Source organism: Castor canadensis, chromosome 10 (genome assembly GCF_047511655.1).
Source record: "Castor canadensis chromosome 10, mCasCan1.hap1v2, whole genome shotgun sequence".
Taxonomy (NCBI): Eukaryota; Metazoa; Chordata; class Mammalia; order Rodentia; family Castoridae; genus Castor; species Castor canadensis.
In genome coordinates this window covers 3,604,509-3,625,843 of record NC_133395.1, presented here as the reverse complement: position 1 = coordinate 3,625,843, position 21,335 = coordinate 3,604,509, and the positions used below count along the sequence as shown (strand labels likewise).

At 42.7% G+C, this 21,335-nt stretch overlaps 1 protein-coding gene across 3 annotated transcripts in view; it reads left to right on the top strand.

The window, feature by feature from the left end:
* Myo16 (myosin XVI) overlaps window positions 1-21,335 on the top strand; it is a 518,261-nt gene that overhangs the window by 473,633 nt on the left and 23,293 nt on the right. For all 3 annotated transcript variants that reach the window (XM_074043002.1, XM_074043003.1, XM_074043001.1), the window contains exons 33-34: window positions 6,466-6,624; window positions 17,782-17,873. In XM_074043002.1, the coding sequence (XP_073899103.1) occupies window positions 6,466-6,624; window positions 17,782-17,873 (251 nt within the window). The remainder of the gene's footprint in view (window positions 1-6,465; window positions 6,625-17,781; window positions 17,874-21,335) is intronic.

Here is a 21,335-nt window from a genome sequence, read left to right as displayed (position 1 = left end):
GAGCTTACAGATGACTCACTTTGTCAGAGTCCTTCTCTGGGCCTTGCCAGGGGTTTGAACCCTGCACTCTCTCAACTCCTGGTCAATCTCCCTCTGCCCACTCCCAGTCTCCAAAATTCCAAAGTCATACTTTGCCCAAAAGAAACATGTCAACACTTACCAAGCTGACTTTAATTCTTGATGTTAGAGATTATAAAGCTACAGAAAGGACAGTTTTAAAAACAAAGTCTGTGTGGCCCTTGTGTATTGATAGTTGGTAGGACAAGGGTGAGGATCTAAGAAACCTAAACCATGGGTTTCAAATATTCATAGTTACTTTCTCCAACAATTTAACATGCTAAAGTAGAAAATAAACAGCTGTGGTCCTCCAAAAAAGAGAAAACATTCACCTCATGCTATGAGGTATTTTGCTTACCTTCTAATTTTAAGTAAGCAGTGATGGGAACTCAAAGGCATATTATTAACTTTGAAAATGCTGTCACACATTTCCAGTTATCTCACATGGCCTGGGAGGAGAAATTATCACTTGCTGTGTGATTTCACCACACTCACTTACTTGGATTTCTTGCTTAGTAAATTTGCAACTCTTCTACATTTACAGACAGTGTTGTTCCTCTTTGAAAGCAACATGTTGTCACATTTTATTGATTGCTCTCCCCACCCCTTCTCATTCAGCCTGTGTTTACTGAGCACTTCCGGTGTGCCAGGCATGGTTCTAGGCACTGGAAACCCAGTTGTTGAACTATGGCACCAGCAGTTCAGAGACAGACCATGTACAAGCCAGCAAAATGGGATGTGCCAGGCAGCAAGAAAGACAAGATAGAAAACAAAAGCAGGACAAGAGGACAGAAGCTGCCCTGGCCAGGGGAAGTGACCTGAGAGGCCTTTCTGCTGGGGACAGAGCTATGATCAGGTGGAGGTCTGTCTGCAAGCTGCCTTGCAGACTATGGAGGCAGGGTGAGGCCCGGGATATGGGACAGGGAGAGTCAGGTATTGGAGGGTCAGCTCTACCTCAGAAAGCCTTCTGATCTTAATCCAAATTAATCAAAAACCCATAAAGAGGCTGGGGTGGCAAGTGACTTGTATTCTTAAGCAAGGGTCCTCACCTGAGCACTGCTGGGCCAGCTAAGTCTTGGTGTGCTGCCATCCTCTGCATTGTAAGATATTTTGCTGCATCCCAGGCCTCAACCCACTAGAAGTCAATTGTGCCCCTTCCCCCAGGTGTGACAGTTAAAAATGTCTATGCACATTACTGAGTATGGGGAGGGGGGGTTGATAACTCCTACCAAGAATATTTTAGTCATATTAAAATGAGCACAGGACTATGAATTTTTGTGTGTGTTAACATTTAGGGTTTTGCTGGAACGCTCTCACTGGATTAAATTTCAACTTAAATGTACCTACATTGCACACTTGTATTTAATAACCACATCCTAACATGAAAGCCACGCCTTTATCTTTGAGTCACATCCTGACGTGATTCATTTTTCCTAAACCTGTACACGAAGCAGTAGACCATTGTCAAGGAAGAATTCTGTTTATAGGCTAAAAGAAAATACCACAGGTATTCAACTAGTGTTGGTAGCACCCAACCCTGTGGTGATGGGGTGAACCACACAACCACTTGCAGGCCTGTAACTCTAGGACAGGTTTTCCCTACCCACTTCTCTATCCATCTGCTTAGATTCATGGGAGTTACAAAATGATTCTTCTGCTGCGAATTTTCTTCACCTTCAAAACACTGATGACCGTAGCTTGGAGGCCTGAACAGTGTTGATGACTTTGCTCTGTAACATCCCAAAACTTTTCAATGAGGAATGTATCTCATATATGTACTTTGAAGAAAAAGCCTCCTTCAAACTAAATGCCACGGGCCCCTTGCCTTGTTTTTGCTCAAATTCAATCAGGCAGGGGGGCACTTTTGACAAGGGATGAGACAACCAGTCCTCTGCCAAGAGGATACTTCACAGCAAAGTCAAATTACCGAGAGTTTCTGCTTGTCACCCTCATTGTGTTTGAATCTAGAAATGAACACAATTGGACACAGATGCTTCTCATATTTGACTGAACTGGGAGTAAGGGTGTTTATGAGTAAATGCTGACACATAATTCAGTAATCCATGACACCCCGACCCCCACCATCGCTGGCCCTGTTCTCACGAATGAGTATGGGTAAACCCAAAGTAGGGCATGCGTACCGAGATCAGGATGATTTCAGCTGCTGGGACGCCATCTTCAGCCTAAGTCCTCTGCTCATTGCCATGAGGCACAGGAGATGAAATGAAGCCAAGGATGGAAGCAAATGAACGCATGAGGCTACTGGCCACAGAGAGGCCAAGAGCAGGTGTGTAGGTGGAGGTAGAGAGTCTAGCTGGCCCTGACTCATTGTGAAATGTTTGTGTGAAGATTAACCCTCAATGACCTCATCTTGAAAACGGGCATGACAGTGAACTTGAGGATTATGATGGAGACAAAAGTGACATTGAGTAGCACATGTCACCGGGAGTCAGCACCTAAGCCACACTAAGGAGATGGTGGCTGTGAGCGTGATAGGAAGAGGCACCGTGAAAACCATTCACTCTTTGGCCTTGCAGTGAGAAGGATGGATTACCTTAGTCCAGGCTAGAGCCATCCTAGAGTCAATCCATGTTTTTAACATGAAAATAATTAAAAAGCTCCTAGAAATTAATGTAAGGATTTGTCACTTGTATGGCAAATTTTTGAACCACTCTTGGCTTAACTGTTCCTACTGATTGGAATACAGAGATGTTTTAAAATTTTAGTAGCAAAAGTGAAAGTTTTGGCTATAATTTACGTCCATCATTTATTTATGAGAGAGAAGTCAGTTATAATGACAGCCAGCATCAAATAGTCTCTCCTTGGGTCCTAGAGTATCTCTGAAATGTGTCTGTGAGGTCTTCACACCTGTGTGTAAAGGTTCACTCTGTGAGCACCACCTCTTCCCCACCTGAAATACCATCTATGGAGACATTGCCCTGAACTGTGCTGCCCCAAAAACCCTGATCACTGCCCACTGCCTTCCACCCCTTTGATTTCCCAACTATGCAGGCTCCATACCTATGAAAGAGCTTCCCACGTGCCTTTGCTTTTTTGTTGTTAAGCATCTTCCTGGGATCTGTGCTCCACTGGACCTGTGGTATTCATTACTTACCTCTAGAACCAGAGTATCTGGTGCATACATAGTAGGCACTCAATAAATAACTGAAGAATGAGAAAATAAAATAGCCCAAGTGAATGTCTATGTCTTAAGACTGCTCTAAAAAGAAACAGAGTGCCTTCTCTTTCCACCTGCCTCAGACTTGCTTACAACAGGGACTGAAGGTCTTCATGTTTGTTCTTATGTAAAAGGAGGTCAGTTACCACATACCTCATCATGTCATTTAAATATAAAGTCTTCTGTTTGGTTTTTGATGCTATGATCATTTTTTAAATTTTTAAGTAAATTAATTTTAATTGATAAAGTTTATGGGGTATCAGGATATTTCAATACATGTTCACATAGAGCAGTGTTGAAATCTGGTTAAACATATCTATCTCCTCAAGGATTTATAATTTCTTTCTGATGAAATGCAAAATCCTTTCTTCTGGCTTTTTGAAACATACAGTGCATTACTGTTATCTGTAGTCACCCTACTGTGCAACAGCACTGGAGCTTCTTTCTCCTGTGTAACTGTAAGTCAGTTGGCCTACACATGCGCCAACCTTTCCCCATCCCTCTCTACCTCCTACCTCCTTCTCTCCCCAGCTCTGGCATCCTCTATTCTACTCTCAATTTCTGTGAGACCAACTCTTTGTGATTCCACATCAGAGTGAAATTGTGTGGCACTTGTCATTCATTTAACAAAATGATCCCCAGTTCCATCCATGTTGCTACCAATGACAGGATTTCCTTCTGTTTCTAGCTGAAAAGACTTTCATTGTATGTGTGGACCATGTTTTCTTTATCCATTTGCCTGCTGATAGACACTTGAGCTGACTCCTTATCCTGGCTACTTTGAATAGTGCTGCAGTGAATGTGGGAACACGGAAGCCTCTTCCATTCTGACTTCACTTGGACACATACCCAGGGGTGGGATGGCTGGGTCATGGGGTAGTTCTAGTCCTAATTTTTGAGGAACCTACATGCTGTTTTCCTCCCACCTCCAAGTCCTCCCTAGGGCTCGTGTCTTTTGTCTTCTTGCCATTGTACCTGGAGTGAGATGATCTCTCACTGTGGTTTTGGTTTGTGTTCCCCTCATGGTTAGCAATGTCAAGCATATTTCCTGTACATTTTGGTGATTTGTATACCTTCTTTTGAGAAATGTCCATTTTTAATGGGATTATGTGTTTTTGCATTCCTTGTAAGTTCTGTATATTAACCCCTTGTTAGATGTGTAGTTTGCAAGTATTTTCTGCCATTCTGTAGACTGTCTTTTCACTCAGTGAACTGTTTCCTTTGCTGTCCACAAATATTTTAGTTTGCTAAAATATTTTTTATTTAACTTTGGGGCTCTTGTCCAAAACATCTATGCTCATTCCTATATCCTGAAGTGTTTCCCTTCTGTTTTCTTCCAGCAGTTTCATAGTTTCTGGTCACACGTTTAAGTCTTAAATTCATTTTGAGTTGATTCTTTTTTTAACTGCTGAGGGAGAGGTGTCTGTTTCATCCTTCTGAATGTGGATATTCTAGTTACTGCAAACACTGTCCTTTTTCCAATGCTTGTTCTCTGCACTCTGTGGAAAATCAGTGTGAGTCTCTGTTCCCTGGGTCTGGGTGCCTGTTTGACACTCGTACCATGCTGTTTAATTGATCACACTTGTAACATGGTCTGAAGCCAGGTAGTGTAATGTCTCTTGCTTTGTTGTTTTTGCTCAAGATGGCTTTGACTACTTAGCGTTTTTTTATAAAGAAGCTCTGATCATTTTGCCTTCATCATATCTTTCCAACGTTTTTTACTTCTAAACCTTTGCAAATCTTCTTTTCTCTGTGGGCAGAGCAGGCTGTGCTCTGTGAGTATAAGTGAATGACTCTTCAAGTGGCCTGGCAGAGGCCCTGGTTAGTGAGCAGGAAGATGCAGGTGGATGAGTGGAGAGCATGTCACAAGCAGAGGGAGTGTGAGCATGGTGACACTGAAGCACGAGTCCGTGCAGAGCGTTTGGCTAAACCCCATGCTCTGTGGTGACACTCAAGTATGGATCCCAGGAGCAAGGACAGGTCATGCCACGGAGGGGTCTGGAAGGATCGAGTCCAGACCAGCTCTGGAGACCGGGCCTCCCCCTTTCCTCCCTCCTTCCCTTCCTCCCTCGTCCCTCTCTTCTTGCCTTCCTCCCTCTGTCCTCCCCACTTTAGTTTCATTCATTCGAGAGTTTTAAGCATGATTTGTTTTTAGTGAGAAAAATAATCAGAAAATAAGGGTTAATGTCCTGTTCTATAGACCTCTTTGCATCTGTGTGATTCTAAGCAACCGTAATTCCCAGCAGAACAAGGATAACATCTCACTGTCTTGGAGTCTGGGTGGTGAGGTCGGGGATGATAACCCTCTGTCCTGTCCTAAGCAAAGTGCAGAAGGCAAGTGATCCTTTTTGTCCATTTCAGTAATTGTTAGTCTAAAACTTGAGCTAACTTTTAAGACAGTCAGAATCCACTAAGAGCCAACAAAAAAAGAGCAAGCAGCTCCTAAGAGATTGGGACATTTTTGAAGTTTCTAGGAAAGCAAGAGCTGATTCCAGGTGCACACGAGCAGCCCGAGGGAGTGGGGAATCTGGCTCAGGAAGAGGGAACAGGAGGAGCACCTTGCACATGTGAGGATCAAGGACCCCAGGGACCCTGGCACTTGATCTGTGAGGCTCATCACTTGTACACCTTGCCTGAGGGTGACAGCAGCCTTGGGGACGTGGGCCTCAGTTATGCTTTACTTCGTTAATTCAACATAGCTTTAAAAAAAAGTCTCATTCGACTCTGTATTTAACTGAATTTGAAAGTTGTGCTCATATATCTCAGGACGTAGATTAAATTTGTAAGTGATTATTTTAGTGTACAGAAAGCATTTTAAGGTATTTGGGGTTCAGTTTTCCAAGATGCATAAAGAAAGCCTTATAATCATGTTGAAAATATATTTGTCTTTTCAAGGCAATAAGATTACCTTATTGTATTGAAATTTAGCAATTCAGAAAACTCCTGACACACACACATGAACTCACGAACTTCTCAAGGTGGGCAACCTATACGATATATTTGATCTTTATACAAATTGTGTATAAATTTTTCAAAGAGCCTGGCTTTGAAACAGATTGTCATCACTCACTGTCTTCCTTCATGTGTTACAATATGGTGGAAAAATTTGGTGTGTATTATGTAGACCACACATTAATTAAGGCTTACCATCAATTTATTTTCAATGTAATTAATGTTTGATTTGTTAAATTTTATCAGACAACACTGATCTTTTCTAAAATTTATTTTAGGTTTTGAAACTAACATGAACCTCTCTAGCAAGGAAGATCCTATGATATCAGAAATTGCTTCAGAGACACAAGACCGAAATGCAAATCACCACGGAACGCAGTTGTCTAACTCCCTGTGCGGGGCTTTTGCTGCTGAGAATGGGAATTCCGTCTCCAATGGTAAGCACGCTTAAACTCAGCAGAGAATGGATGAAAGTTGAACGCTCTGTCAACCTGCTAGGAAGAGTGGATGTAAAATATAAAACTGAAGTGGGCTTTATAATTGGAAAATCAGAGTATAAACTGTGATGATCACTTGGGTGTTACTGTCAGCATATTTTTGCTTAAGACAAAGGGGTAGAAGTACATTCACTATTTGTTGACTTTTCAGAGATTTTTATGGAGTGCTGGGCTATAAGAACCAAGATAAAGTGGCTCTTACATGAAGAAGGAAGGGATGAACATTCAACCAATGCTTGTAACTAGGAATTGTGAAGGAAAATAATACTGGAGGAGTGAAAGTACCTAACTGGGTCTAGGTGTTTTAAGTGCATGAGTGAGTATACCATTTAGAAATTGTCTTGCATCTCAAACTGCATAACCAAATATTTCTCCACACATACAAGAGAAGCCCGGTGCTTCTAGCAAAGGCTGACAGGAAAATCCAGACCTTCATTTCCCTGAGAGCATCCAGAAGAGCTGGATGGGACATTTCTGCTCAGTCTGATTACAAACATTGGATAACTATCCAGACTGCTAAGAGGGAACAAAGTGAGGAGAAGAGCATGGTACCCTGAGCAAGGAGGCCCATGTTCCAGGCTTCCTCCCATGGACACTGGGAGGCTCTGAGTCCAGAGCAGATAGGCGAGAAGTCTACCTGTACTTCTGACCGCCTCCTGGGATTCTATGTTCAGGGACTGTTGGGGACCACCAAGACCTTTGGGTGGAGGCTTTGAAGTGTCTGTTTCCAAAGTGAGTATATCCAAACCAGGATCACAACTCAGCTGGGTCTCATCTGAATCCCAAAGGTGGACTGAGGCACTCCTGGAGTGACAGGGCCATGAGTACTTGGAAAAACATATGTAAATGTGTCTCCAAGGACAATAATGGCATCCCAGTCTTTGAAATATTCTTACAAACCATTTTTTCAGACATAAAGTCCAATCAAAAATAGCTAGACACTGAAGCACACACAAAATAAGATGAAAAGTCACTAATCACTGCAGAAATAACAGTGGATTACAGCCTGTCCACAGGGGATCAAAGAAGACTGGAGTTCAAAGACAAAGTATGATTGTCCTATCCAAATGGATAAAAGAATGACAGTTTCATCAGAAGTGGGATATTTAAAAAAAAAAAAAGTCAAATGGAAATTCTGAAATTGAAAACTACAGCATAAAACTAATTACATTAGAAGAAGAAAATACATTTAATTAGATACAGTGTTGACAAGAAAACAAAAACAGAGGGGAAGTAGAAAATTATGGAGACAATCTCCAGAAAGAAAGAACAGAGGCAAAGAGAAAGAATGGGAATTCTGGCAGGCATTTGAGACTGACAGACCCCATGAAAAGGGTTGTTGGAATCCTAGGGAAAGAAAAGCAGAGCAGGCGTGGGCAGAAAAAGATTTGGCGAGACATGTTAGTGAATTTCTCCACACTTTGAAGCATCAAGAAGCAGATGTGAGGCAGCAGTTTGTTCTGAAGTTCAGCCATCTTGCTTCTAGAGACGGACCAGAGAGAGAAAAGCAGTATCCACACAGATGCCTGTGTGCAGAAAATATGCCACTGTCTTTTGACTTGTGCCTGGATTGCAGGAGTTATCCATTGGTCTGCAACAATTATGCCCCAAACCTGAAGGATTAAGGCAACAAATGGTTACTATTATTTCGTATTTCCTGGGGGTCAGGTGGAGGGCCGGGGCTTAGCTGCCTGCTTTTGTTTAGGTTTCTTGTGATGCTGCCATCAAGCTGTCAGGCAAAACTGTTGTCTTGAGACGTGACTGGTGCATTTCCAGGTCACTTACATGGTCATTGACAGGCTTCAGGATGTCACACTCACCTGGGCTCTCCATAGGGCGGCCTCCCAGCAGAGAAATTGGCTTCCCCCAGGGCAAGCAATCCAAGAGAGAGCTAACGTGGTGGAAGTCACAGTTTTTCCATGACTTGGTCTTGGAAATGACAATACAGGACTGTCATATTCTATGTGTTGGAAGTAAGTCACTAAATCCAGTCATACTTCAGCAGAGGGGATTCCTGGAGGTGAGTACCCAGAGGGGCTCCCTGAGACATCATTGACGTGTAACTAGCACATGGATGAACTTGAACTTGGCCATCATCCTTGCAACAAATTTTATGGTGCGAATGCCTTGCACTAAGTGAAGCAAGTCAGGATGTGGAAAATGCGACTCTGATTGTGTTTATCCAACCTGGAAAAACAGAACTACAGACACCGAAGATGGGGGCACAGAGGCCAGAGCTGGGGGCGATGGCAAGAGAGGTCTACATGGGTGTGTGGGTGTACTGTGGACAAACTAGGGCTATGGTCCTGCAGCTGTAGCTTGGTGTACCTCTGGGGAGGCTGACTGTCCTGTCTGTGTGTTAAACCAGAGCTTGAGTAAGAAAACAAAAAAGAAGACTACTCCTTAGCTTATCATTGTGAATACTTCTAAAATAAAGACCAGGTAGTGAGTCTTAAAAGCAGCAATAGATGGAGGCATGGGTCAAATGATAGAGCACCTACCTATCAAGCAAAAGGCCATGAGTTCAAACCCCAGTAGCACCAGAAGGAAAAAAAAAAAAGCAGTAGATGTTTAAAAAGAAGTAGCAATAACAACAAAATTACCACCCAAGGAGCAGCAATTGCGGTCCAACCACAATGAAATGACATTTTTAACATGCTCCAATGAAATATCTGCCAGCTCAGATTTTTTTTTTAATCACAAAAACATTCTGCAAAAATGAAAGGGAAGTAATGATAATTTTAGAAAAAAAAAAAACAAACTGGGAGGAGTAAACATTGACAGACTCAGAAAGACCAAAGATACGGAAGGAATGAAAACTCATAAAACAGTAAGTCAGGAGGGGAACTACTGTTTGCTGTCACAGCCTGATGGACCCAACTTCCAATTGTTACCATCGAAGATAAGTCCTGAAGGAATGAGGGGAGTGAGCAATTTCCAAACTAATAAGGGAGATAAAACAGAGAAGTGAACAAAAAGTTGGAAGAGAGGGTAAAAGAGGAATATGGGCAGGTGGGACAGCAGAGGTGTCAGGTGATAGATGTGAAAATACACATTTAGGTTAAACTTCAAGATTCACTTAGCAAAAATCTACATCAAAGACAATTGATGTACAATATTTTAAAGGCTAAGATGTCTGACAACAGGCAAAGCATAAAGGTGCAAGGGGGAGAAATGGCCTATAAATAGTAAAACACAGCAACAACGATGCTCAGAAATATGGGAGCTAAAAATCACAGCTCTAAGCCAGACATGGTCATAATCCCAGCTACCTGGTAGGTGGAGGTGGGAGGACCAGGAGTTTGAGGCCAGCCCTGGCAAAGGGATCCTACCTCTACCATTGATAGAGTGCTTGGCTAGCACACACAAGGCCCTGGATTCAATCACTAGTCAGTACAGGAAGGAAGGAAGGGAGAAAGGAAGGGAGGGTGAAAGGGAGGGTGGAAGGGAGGGTGGAAGGGAGGAAGGAAGGAAGGAAGGGAGGAAGGAAGGGAGGAAGGGAGGAAGGAAGGTAGAGTGAGAGGAAGGGAGGGAAGGAGGAAGGAAAGAAGTGAGGGAGGGTGAGGGGAGGGGAGAGAGGAAGGAAGGGAGGAAGGAAGTGAGGAAGGAAAGGAAGGTGAGGGGAAGGGAGGGAGGGAGGAAGGAGTGGGAGGGGAGAGGAGGGAAGGCAAAGGGAGTAAAGGAAGGAGAGAAGACTTGCAGTATAATTTGAGAAACAAAACATTCTAACTAGTGTTAATGAAAAGATGCTGTAACAGAACTTATGGGACATGGCTAGTGTTGTCAAAAATGGAAATTGTAGCCTTGAACATATGTATTGCCTAGGAAAAAAGTCTGAAAATCAGGGTTGAAAATGTCAAGAAGTTAGAAACAGAACAAAAAATTAAAGTTGCCAAATGAGCATGAATTATTGAAAAATAAAACAACTAACGTAGCGTAAGTTGGTTCTTTGAAAAAAATTATTCTTGAAAGCATCAATATCACTGAAAATCCTTTTGCAAGGTTGGTAGCAAACACAGTGGTGCAGATATCCAGTTCTAGAGGAGGAAAGGGGGTCTCTCAGAAAGGGGGTCTTACAGAAATGAAAAGAATAGTCATAAGGGAGAATTATGAACAGTCTTATGCCAAAACAAATTTGAAATTTTAAATGAAGAAATACACATTTCTCTCAAAAACTAGAACTAGCCAAATGTAGAAAGAAATGGAAAGCAATCTAATACTAGAAATACTAAATTACTTAAATTTGTTGTTGAATTATCTTTCTCTAAGGAACACTTGAATGACTTCTCTGGTAAATACTCCTAACACTCTAAGAATGAAGTAATGCCAGTGTTGTCCAAACTCTCCCAAATACAATGAGTTAAGAAGAACAGCCACCTCATTTGTGACAGAACTGGTGTTGCTGGGCCCTGGGAGCAGACCAGCCAGGAGCGGAATGAATGGAATAGCCAGCATCACAGCGCATACACCAGACATGCCTGGTGGATTAGCTTTTGTGAGAAATGTGTATTTCTTCATTTAAAATTTCAAATTTGTTTTGGCATAAGACTGTTCATAATGCTCCCTTATGACCATTTTTTAAATTTCTGTAAGACCCCCTTTCTGAGAGACCCCTTTCCTCTCCTAGAACCAGACATCTGCGTCACTATGTTTACTGCCATCAGCCTTGGAAAAGGATTATCAGTAGGTCCGAAAGTCAAACGTAAGGTAATAAAATTTATATAAGGAAATATAGGAAATATCTTCTATTGCAGAGAAAGGAAGAAGAAAGCTCTGCTTACAGGACGGAAAAGGGTGCAGCTATAAATAAAACAGGGAAAACCATGAACTGAAAGTATTTTCAGCACATTTAATCAACAATTGGCCATCTTCAGAGTTTGCATGAATTTAAAACAAAATGCATCTGAAAAGAAAGTTTGACAAAGGGCCACAAGGCATGCACGGATTAACATTCTTAATGAACTCCAGCCTCATTAAACACACCATGAAGCTCCAAGGCATCCCTCACCCTACAGAACCCCGGATGCCCAGCGAGGGGACCATCAAGGCACAGAACCCTCCAAGGAGTCTCTACGGGACTTTCTTTTCCCATAGTTGGCAATGTTCCCTTTCTTAATTTATGTGATATTTCCAATCCCACAATTTTGAAAGTAAAAAAACAAAAAATTGAGAGAGGGAGGTAAGGAGGAAGGGAACATTTCTGTGTTTTCAGTGAAATGGTGAAAGCTATGGCTTGAGAAATGGTCCTAGAAGACTAATATAAAAAACCATGAGTCTTACTCTAAAAATTAAAACAAATAAGCAAAGCCCCCTAGACTAGACTAGAAATATTCATGGAACCTGCTTCTTGGAATGCATAATATGAAATTAAGTCTTTGGGAATATCAGCTTTCTAAATTTCAACATGTTGTAATATAGATATAGCATATGTCCAACACTGGACCATACGAACGTAAACATTTCCCCTTAAATGCTTGCGGGGAGCAGATTTTAAACTAAAGCTCAGTCACGGTTGTCGTAATTGAAGATCAATTGAGTATCTCAAGAGTTGTGAGCACAAAGGAAAATTATCTCATTTGGAGATTCAGTTTCTCAGTACAACTTTGTGCTGCTTGGTGTTTGTGGACACCATGAAAGTCCTGGGTCCTGACACTTTACCTGGAATTATTAGATTATCCAGCACTTGACCCTGTAGACTTGGGCCCTCCATGAGCATTTGCTGATTGAAACAATGATGTATCCTGCAAATTAACCAGGGAATGCAGAGCCGGAGGAAATTGTCCTGGTCAGAACCCTGCAAGCTGAGCAGAGCATCTGATATGCACAGTCCACAGCTCCACGGCAGCAATTACTACAGATCCACGGCGCACAGAGCACAGGGTCCTTTCTAAATAAAGGTGCAGGACGAAAGCAAATGTTTAAGATAAAGTTCTCAATGAATCAGAAATACTGTGGTGTTCTAGGAAATGATTTCTCTTTTGTATGTCAAGATCTGCACACTACTTCTGCTTCCCAGAAATAATGATCTGTTTGTTCATTTGCTGAAATACAGTCATGGGAGGTAATTATAGCTATCGCTTACTTCAATTGCCATCTTCTTGCTTGTGTGAACATAGACTTAGATCCTTTTTTTTGTACACTTAATTATTCCCTGGACTTGTGGTTATTTATCATTAGATTACAGCACTTTTTAGTTGTTAGAACATTTTAGCTATATCAAGCAAAATAGTGTGAATACAAAGATGTTTATTTTGCAGGGAAAGAGAAATATAAAAAATTTCCAGCAAGGACATTTTGTGACCTGCATGATTCTCTTTCTTGCTGTACACTTTCTTGCTGAGCATCAGGAAGAAGGGAGCTACGGTAATCTCGCTGTGTAGACGGTCTTTTTTATTTGCGTTATGATCGCCCTCCGTGCGCAGTGTGGATTATCTGTGCTGATGAGGCTTACTAGGGGATGGACTGGGAGTCACACACAGGGCCTTCTCTGCACTGACTTCAAGACCAGCAGCATTGGGCCTAAACCACCCATATGGCTTCCATCAGCCGTACCTCAAAATAAGTCACATAGCCTGCCAGGAAGCCCCTGGCAAAAGACTACCCATAAAATATATGTAAGTGTATGTTGTACAACTTCACTTTGTTTGTAGGAATTGTACAATCTTTGGAATCCCAGGGGCCAGCGTAAAAGGAAGTTAGCCTTCACTTGACAATCAGGACTGTTTTGTAATTATCTATTTTGAACAACAGAAGATGCCTTTGCAAAGAACAAAAACCCCTGGGCCACCTACCAAACTCTACTCCATTCCTCCTTGTGGTTAAAGGCATTCCTAAGTTGTCTTAAATCATGTCTGGATCTCGTTTAATTAAGCTTTGTCCACTACAGTTAGGAAGTCAGTATTGAAAGTGAATGGATTGAAATGGTCACTCACCATCACCTAGCTCTGTGACATTGTTCCTGGTACCTAAGGAATCATCCCCTGACCAGATCTGCACCCTAACTCTGATGCTTGCTAACTCCACAGCTGTCTTTGTTAGTTGTCCTTGTTATGAGGGACCACTACCTGCGATTTTTGAGATAGAACAGGTGGCCAAGAGGTAGGAGAACACAGATGTCCATAGAAGCCAAGACAGGACCAGCTTGAAGAGTATGGAGTCCTTTAAGCTGGGAGGGTGTGAAAAGTGAATCCCAAGTTCACTGCTGTTGACTTAAACTTTGGGACCACACAAAATGAGAGCCATTGTGACTGACAGATTTTAACTGATTAATCACATAACATTCAGTGTCCTCCCCCCCTTACAGCTGCCACCATTCTTCTTTACATAAAAACCTTAAATAGACCGAGTTGACTCTGTCTGCTGACTTCATGACCCCAGAGACTCTCACTTCATCACTTTAAAAATCACACAAAACTCTAGGGACCAGATCCACACCACGGCTGCTGGGGAGAATGTGTCTTTGTGTCCTAGGAGAAGGTTTAACTTACCAAACTCTGAGCAGCACCTTATTTACAAGCAAGGGAAACCATGGGGCCTTCTCCTTCCTCTGACCCCCTCAGTCTAGGCTGGTGTCTGAGCCTTACTTTCCACAGCTCCAGTAGTGATAGAAGCAGCTCTGTGGGGTGTCTGTCTCCTCTCTGTAAGTAGTTCTGCTGCCTTTGGAAATTCTTTTTTTTGGATGCTGTCTCTGATCAGAAGAGCTGGGTGTCCGTGGGGTAGGATGGAAGCCTTTTTCAGAAGACACTAGTTCTTGTAGTAATCTGGCACGAGAGACTTTTAAACAGAAGCTTAGAATCAAATGGACAGGCTTGACTTTTCCAGGACCTCTGATGTGGCTCAGTAACTTCTGAGGTCGGAATCTCCAGCTCTGCACAGGTCTGGGGAGAAGCGTGTGCCAGAAGAACACACCGTAACTGAGTGTGAGCTGTCTTTCTGTGGAGCAGTCGTACTCTCTGGTGAAAGAGAATAAAAACAGAATAAACACAGGATGACGTCACTCTAACTGTTCCCAACTCTGACAGGGATCCTCCCTGGTTAAAAAGCAAGGTGGAATTCTCTGGGGCTTTTCTGGGGAGCATTGCTCAGCAGGACCCCAAGCTGCAGAAGACGACTTTGAATGCTAAAAACTTCATCACTTAGCAAGCCATGCTCGAGTGTCTACAGGTGAAGTGACATGATGTCTTGGAGTTTTAAGAAAAAAAAAAAAACAGAAACAGATGGGGAAAGACTGAAATACTGAGAATTCCAAAGCTCGGTGTAGAGGCATGGAGTTTCAGTACACATTTTCTTTAAATAAGTCTGAAATTTTCTTTGGATCCTTAATAAAATGAACATGTTTATGACTTATTGGTCACATTTCTCCTTAATTTTCTATACATACTTCATCCATTTTTAAAAATCCAAGCATAGGCCCTTATTTTTATTTGCAGTGTATTTTTGTTTTGTTTTGTTTTAAAGACCTTTTATTTGCTGTATTTAAAAGCTCTATGTTATTCTTTGAAAGGCATTTGTGCCTTTGGTGTCACTTTTAGATAATTTGCCTTAACCAGGTATTGCTTGTATGGGAGCAACACACTATCTTGGTTTTAAAAGAACCACTGCAGACATCTAACCCCCTTTGCACCTTGGCATTCTGCCTGTCACCTTGTCCTCACCCCCCACCCTGGCACACTGGTGCAGTGAGCTTTGTTTATCCACAGTGTGAAAGCTTTTCCTCCTCACCCTCCCCGTGACTGCTTCCAGGGGTCCTCTTTCCCCTCCTTCACTTCAGGAGAGCCCCTCCTGGGGAGTCTCCCCACTCCCTGCTCATCCACCTCCTGCCCCCTGGCCTCACCTGGCTCTTCTCTCAACATTTGCTCCTGCCCAGGTCAGTACCAATTGTCCCTGTCTGTAGGACTGTTCCAGACCCACCATGCTATTATCAGTCAGCAAGTGGAAGTGCCTTTTAACTCACTGCTTATCCAAGTGTAGCCTCAGGTCTTCTCAAACACTACAATGCACTGTCACTTTCCTGTGCAATGCCCTGCAAAGTCCTCTAACATCTGGCCAGCTTCACCTTCCGATACATTCTCTGGTCCCTACTGTAGCCACTCCATCTCAAGAGCCATCCTCCTGGCTATGGGGTCATCGCAGACCTCACAGCCTTATCTCCTTTGTCCTCTGAGCCATGGCCCTTCGCCACTGGTCACACCTTTCCATGCTCGTCTCTTGGAAGTCCAATCATTACTGCAGCACCACCAGGAAGTTTTCTCGAGTCCCTTCCTCAGAAAGAGCCCCTGCCTCCTCGAATCCTGCCCTGGGTTTTCTGCACTCTTCCTCCACCTGGAACTGTGCTGTTGTGTTCTGTTGTCACCCTGCTAAGTTACAAGCTTGTCAAGCTAGGGGCTCTTCTTTCTCCATGCTTCTTTCAGAGGATGTAATTTTGCCCCATTGACCCTGTGTGACACACATTGGATATAATGCATAACCTATGTTTATTTGACTCTGGGTCTGTGCTGCTGTAATCTGAACTGAGCTTCTGTTTTGATTCTAAGAGCAAACTTCTAATTCATAATTGAGTTTTGAAAACTTGGTCACAATTTCCTTGTGCCTCAGGTCTCCTGGCTCATTGAGACATCAAGTGGACTGAACAGGTGTCCTCCTGTTGGTCAGCCCTTTGCCCCACCTCTACCTCATCCCATACACCCCTCAGAATAGGAGTCTGTTACGTGACTCCCAAACCTTTTTTGTTTGCTTTTGCCAACTCTCTGCTTGCCCAGTTGTCTGAAATGCCAAACTCTATTCCATCTTAGACTTCCAGACTCCTGTCCACCTGTTTGAATGCTTAGCTTTCCCACTTCTGCGAACAGTATCTAAATGCACTGTCGCCCTGGCCCGCTGAGGACATCACCAGTGTTCATAGCTGGGGCCCATTGTCCAGCAACACACCCCATCTGGTCTAGGTACTGGTCTGTCCAGTGAAGTGAACCTTTCACACGGACACACTTGAACACTTAACCAGAAGATCAACTGGTGAGCCTCGCTATGTGTTGATAGGATTGTATGGACTTCCTCTCCTGTAGTTAGAAAAATATGCAGTGATTCTGTAATGATTTTTCATCTAGGAATCATGTATGTGTTTAATCAATTAAACTGTGCTAGTTAATTATGCTTTCAGAAGAGAGCCTTAATTGCTTCAGTATTTAAAGTTCTCTGAGTTGAAGTCATCCCTCTGGGTAGTTACATTTCTTTTTATCTGTTCGTGTTCGTTAACCAAGGCATTTGGAGCAATACAAGACACCTTCATCACAATGGCTGTCAACCTTTCTTGGAGGACAGATTTGTCCTGTGGGCACATTTTGCATCACCTAGACCACTTTTGTTGTCATGAGTCAGGTGCTACTAGTATACAGGAGTAGAGGCCAGGAATGCTGCTGCCTGCCTTTGTGTGTATAGGACAGCCCAGAGCACAGCACTGGACAGCCTGAATGTGAGCTTGAGACACATGGCTTCTATCACGGAGGAAAAGCAGCAGAATCATTTAGTGCCTGCTAAGTACTTCCGTGTGGTTTGGGGAGGGACATGAGACTTCTTTGAGGTCATAAGTGACCCTGTACAGTGGATGTGGATTGGTCTATTGTGAATGGGCAGTTATCTTGTATTCCATGTAGCTCACCCAACACACAGAGTGACTATGTCTTATCTTTCTCTAATCTGTGTTTTTCCTCCCTGCTACCCCACAAATGAGATGCTTTGTGTAGTAATACAGGCGATGACTGCATTGCCACCTGCTTCTCTTTCCCACATCAGTGCTTGTCACACTGTTTTCCACCTCTAGAAAAGTTCCCCTTCCCCCCCGCTCCATTCCTTTCTTGATCCCTTCTCTTACTACTATGGTGTGTGTTTTCATAGGCTTTTATCCATTTCCTTGTCCCTAAATGAAGCAGCATCAATTCTTTGTGGAAACATTTCATTGCAAAATTTAGCATTCGATTACTGCTCACAGCAGTTTCAATCCATGAAACATACCAGTGTCAACTTATGACAGGAAGCACAAGAGGTACTTTATTTGGGGATAGGAGACATGACTTACCTGTTGACTTGTGTTGACCTCCACAGGTCTACCTGATGATGACGGGTATTCACGACTGTGTGGGAGTGGCATGGCAGCTGCATCATTTCAGAGGCACCGGGAGAGTCACACAACTCAGGTAACAATGCTGTATGCTCACCTGTACAATAAAAAGTGAAATTACCTTATGACAAATTTATTAAATTTTGACTGACACATTTTCTTCTTGGACCAGAGAACTCAAGTGATTCTCACTTCTTCCCTGTACTCCTTCAATTCAACCTTCTTCTTCCTTCTCTGTTTCTTGATCATTTCAAAAAAGAAAGAATGTCTGAAACAACTAAAACTAGCAACGTTTTGAATGGACTACTGTAGACATAACTGATGCTATGGTGCTTTAAAATTGCTATCAGATGACAGTGGTATGAAACCTGAATGATCTTGATACATTTTCTGCATTTGGCTTGGGCTAAGAGGAAGACTACAGATGATCAGAACAGGGAAATGAAGCCTTGACAACCCACTAAATCTCAGGGTCTTGAATTCTATGTACTCAGCTTCCTTGAAGATACGCAGCTGATGCTACACTTCACAAATGCTGTGCGTTCACACGCAGTTTCATGTGCACCGTGGATTTCATACCAGCGCTCAGTGTGCTTGGCCCTAGCGATTTCACCAAAATAAAGATTATTCAAGAGAAAATAAAAACACTAGTATTTTTAGAGAGAGAAATGATTTATGTAATAGAATTTAATGTCATTTCCTTCCTTGTTACATTGTAAACAGTACTTTTCATAATTATCTTGAAAAAAGATATGGCATTGAATTCAAGGTGGTACACAAATCAACGCCTATGAACACTTTATTATGGCTATATTAAGTGTTCTTGCAATAGCTACAGGACTCTTATAAGAAGTGGCAGCCCAATTTTTATTATGTAAGCGTCTACTTAAAAATCTAAAACAATCTCAGTCTGGAATCCAGACATTTCATGAAGTCAACTGTCCAGCTAATGACCAGCTTTCACTGGAATATTTGGATTAGGTAGACACTGCCATGGTATGACCTGAGATTTTTCTAGATAAAACTAATGAAGCAGTGAGAAAAACCCATAATTTTAATCTTAAAAATAAATCTTACATCCGGCAATCTGCTGGCATCACTTGCACTGATACAGAAGAAAATGCTGGTTGGTGGTAATAACAGATTTCCCCTACCACACACACTGCTTAGGGATGCATCTTCTTCACCTTGCAAGCCTTATAGATGCCTCATCTCTGAGCTCACGGGGGAGCCTCCCATCGTGATCACTGGCTTGATTTTTGTTCCACGTTGATTTTGTTCCTTCATGTTGCAGCACAATGGCAGGCTGTCTGACACCCTGTCAGGCCTTCCGCTACAATGTGACTCTCAGAGAAAAGGAGTGATTTTGAGGGAAGGTTCATAAGATAGAAATCTCTGGACTTTTTCTCCCTTCTTTCATGGGTTTGGCTAAGAAGCAGAGAGACAGAAGAAAGATCACGGGATGCATTTTGCATTCCCAGTTACCAAAGGGGACTTGGTTTCAAATACAAACACCTCTGGTGCAGCAGGGAAGGGAGAGCTAGCCTTCTCTCTCATGCTGATAGTGGGAACTCACATGCTAGGACAGAGAACTCACTGCCGAGAAGCTGTGAGTTATGTGACACTGCGGTTGAATGGCCACATGTCTTCCAGAATTTATCTCTCCTTTGACATTTGTAGAGGAAGAAGTATGGGCATACAGGCATACTCATTTCTGTGAGTCCAATTCAACAGGGATCCCATAAAATCAGTCCTGGACGGATTAGACCTATAGCACAGAAACGAAATGTAGACAAAATATGGAATTTCAACTTGAGGATGTCTATATTTTTTAATTAGCATCATCGGGGATTTTAATGACACCCCTTTAAGGAAGGTAGAATGTGTGGATATTGTTGGAGAGAAACAGGACCAAGCTGTAGTCATTTGCCAAGGGTAAGATGGAAAGTCCACAGTTGTAATGGATGGCGTGGTCATATATCCCACTTGCAAACCCTTAAAGGGAATGTAGTTCTTCAGCTTTTTGGCAAAGTTGAAGAATTTTTGGTTCAAAGTCAAAGTAACTGAAGTAGGCATTTGTGGTGCTTTGGTTTGGTTTGGTGTGGTGGGTTTTCATTAGTTTGCTGTTGTTTTGTTTTGCTGCTAGTCTCCCTTTTGTATCTACTTTTCTTTACCTTCCACAATGATAATATAAAGGGAGAGGTCCCCTCCCTCTTCTCCTTTGGTGAGGGATGAATAGCAGTCTGGGGGTAAGCAGAGGAACACAAGTCTGAGCACTGCTGCTGCCATGTGGCCCATCTGACCCCTGTTCCTCTCTCTTGGTGTCCTTCCCCTTTCCAATACAGCCCACCCTGCAGAACGTGCCCAGAACCCCTTTCTACTGCTGTCAAGTAAGAACCTTGACTGACACACTAATTTAATTAAATTGTTATTGTCCACATAGTACATTGAATCTGCATTATATCCAAAGAGGAATGTTTCACCCGAAGCGTCCAAGCTTTTATAGTTTTGTTTGGTTTTGGTGGTAGGGATTGAACCCAGGGCCTGGGGAAGCTAAGCTATACCCCAGCCCTCTGTTTTCTTAACATAGGCATGAAACACTGTCTGATAGCCGCAGAATCTCAGTAAAGAGCAGTTGCTTCTTTCCTTGAGATGTCAAATATGGAAAATGTCATTGTATTATGCTCCACCTGAACATTTATACATTTGCAGATGATGGTGGCTTTACCAAAGGAGTAATAATTAATTTCCTGCATGGAACTGGAAATGCTGAAAGCCAAGCACTCGCATGACAGCATAGAAGGCTCAGTGTGTCCATGCTGTGACCCACAGTACATACATGACCTCTGAGCACTGGGCATGAATACAGTGAAAGAATGATGTCATGGGATTCCAGGCACTGGCCTGGAAGACAGCTTTGTGGATCACAGCTGGGATGTCATGGGTCAGCAAAGTATCGCAAGCTGGTTTTGGAGTTAGACAGCATTTCCAGAAGTAATATGACATTCATCTACCTGCATTTTATGAGGTCTGAATACCTTTTTTAAAGACTGTGCGATTTGGCATGGTGGAGTCTATTAGAAGTAGCATAGGGGAGAGAGAAAGTCAGTGAGTGACATGACTTCCTGAACTCTGTGGTGATCCGTGCTTGTCCCCCTCTGATGACTCAGAGGGCCTGGTGACCTGACATGGGAAGGCTGGGCATTGCACATGAATGCAGCCAAAGCTTCAGAGTGGGGGACAGTGGGGACAGGACAGTGGCAGAGAGGATGAGTTGAAAAAGGTGCCTGCCCTCAGCACAAACACTGCCTCTTACGAATCTCTTGAGGAGTTCATACCTGACTTTGAGAAGTGAGATGTTTTGTCATACCTTTTCTTTGTTTTTCCAAACATGGTTCATTTATATTTACATTAACACTTGACTTTATCCCTTCTTCCTCTGCCTTTCCACTCTCTCAGCTGCCATTATTCTCCACAGCAATGTCTGCGCTTCCTGCTCCTTTATTCTCATTGTGGGCTTTAATCAGATTTCCTGCTA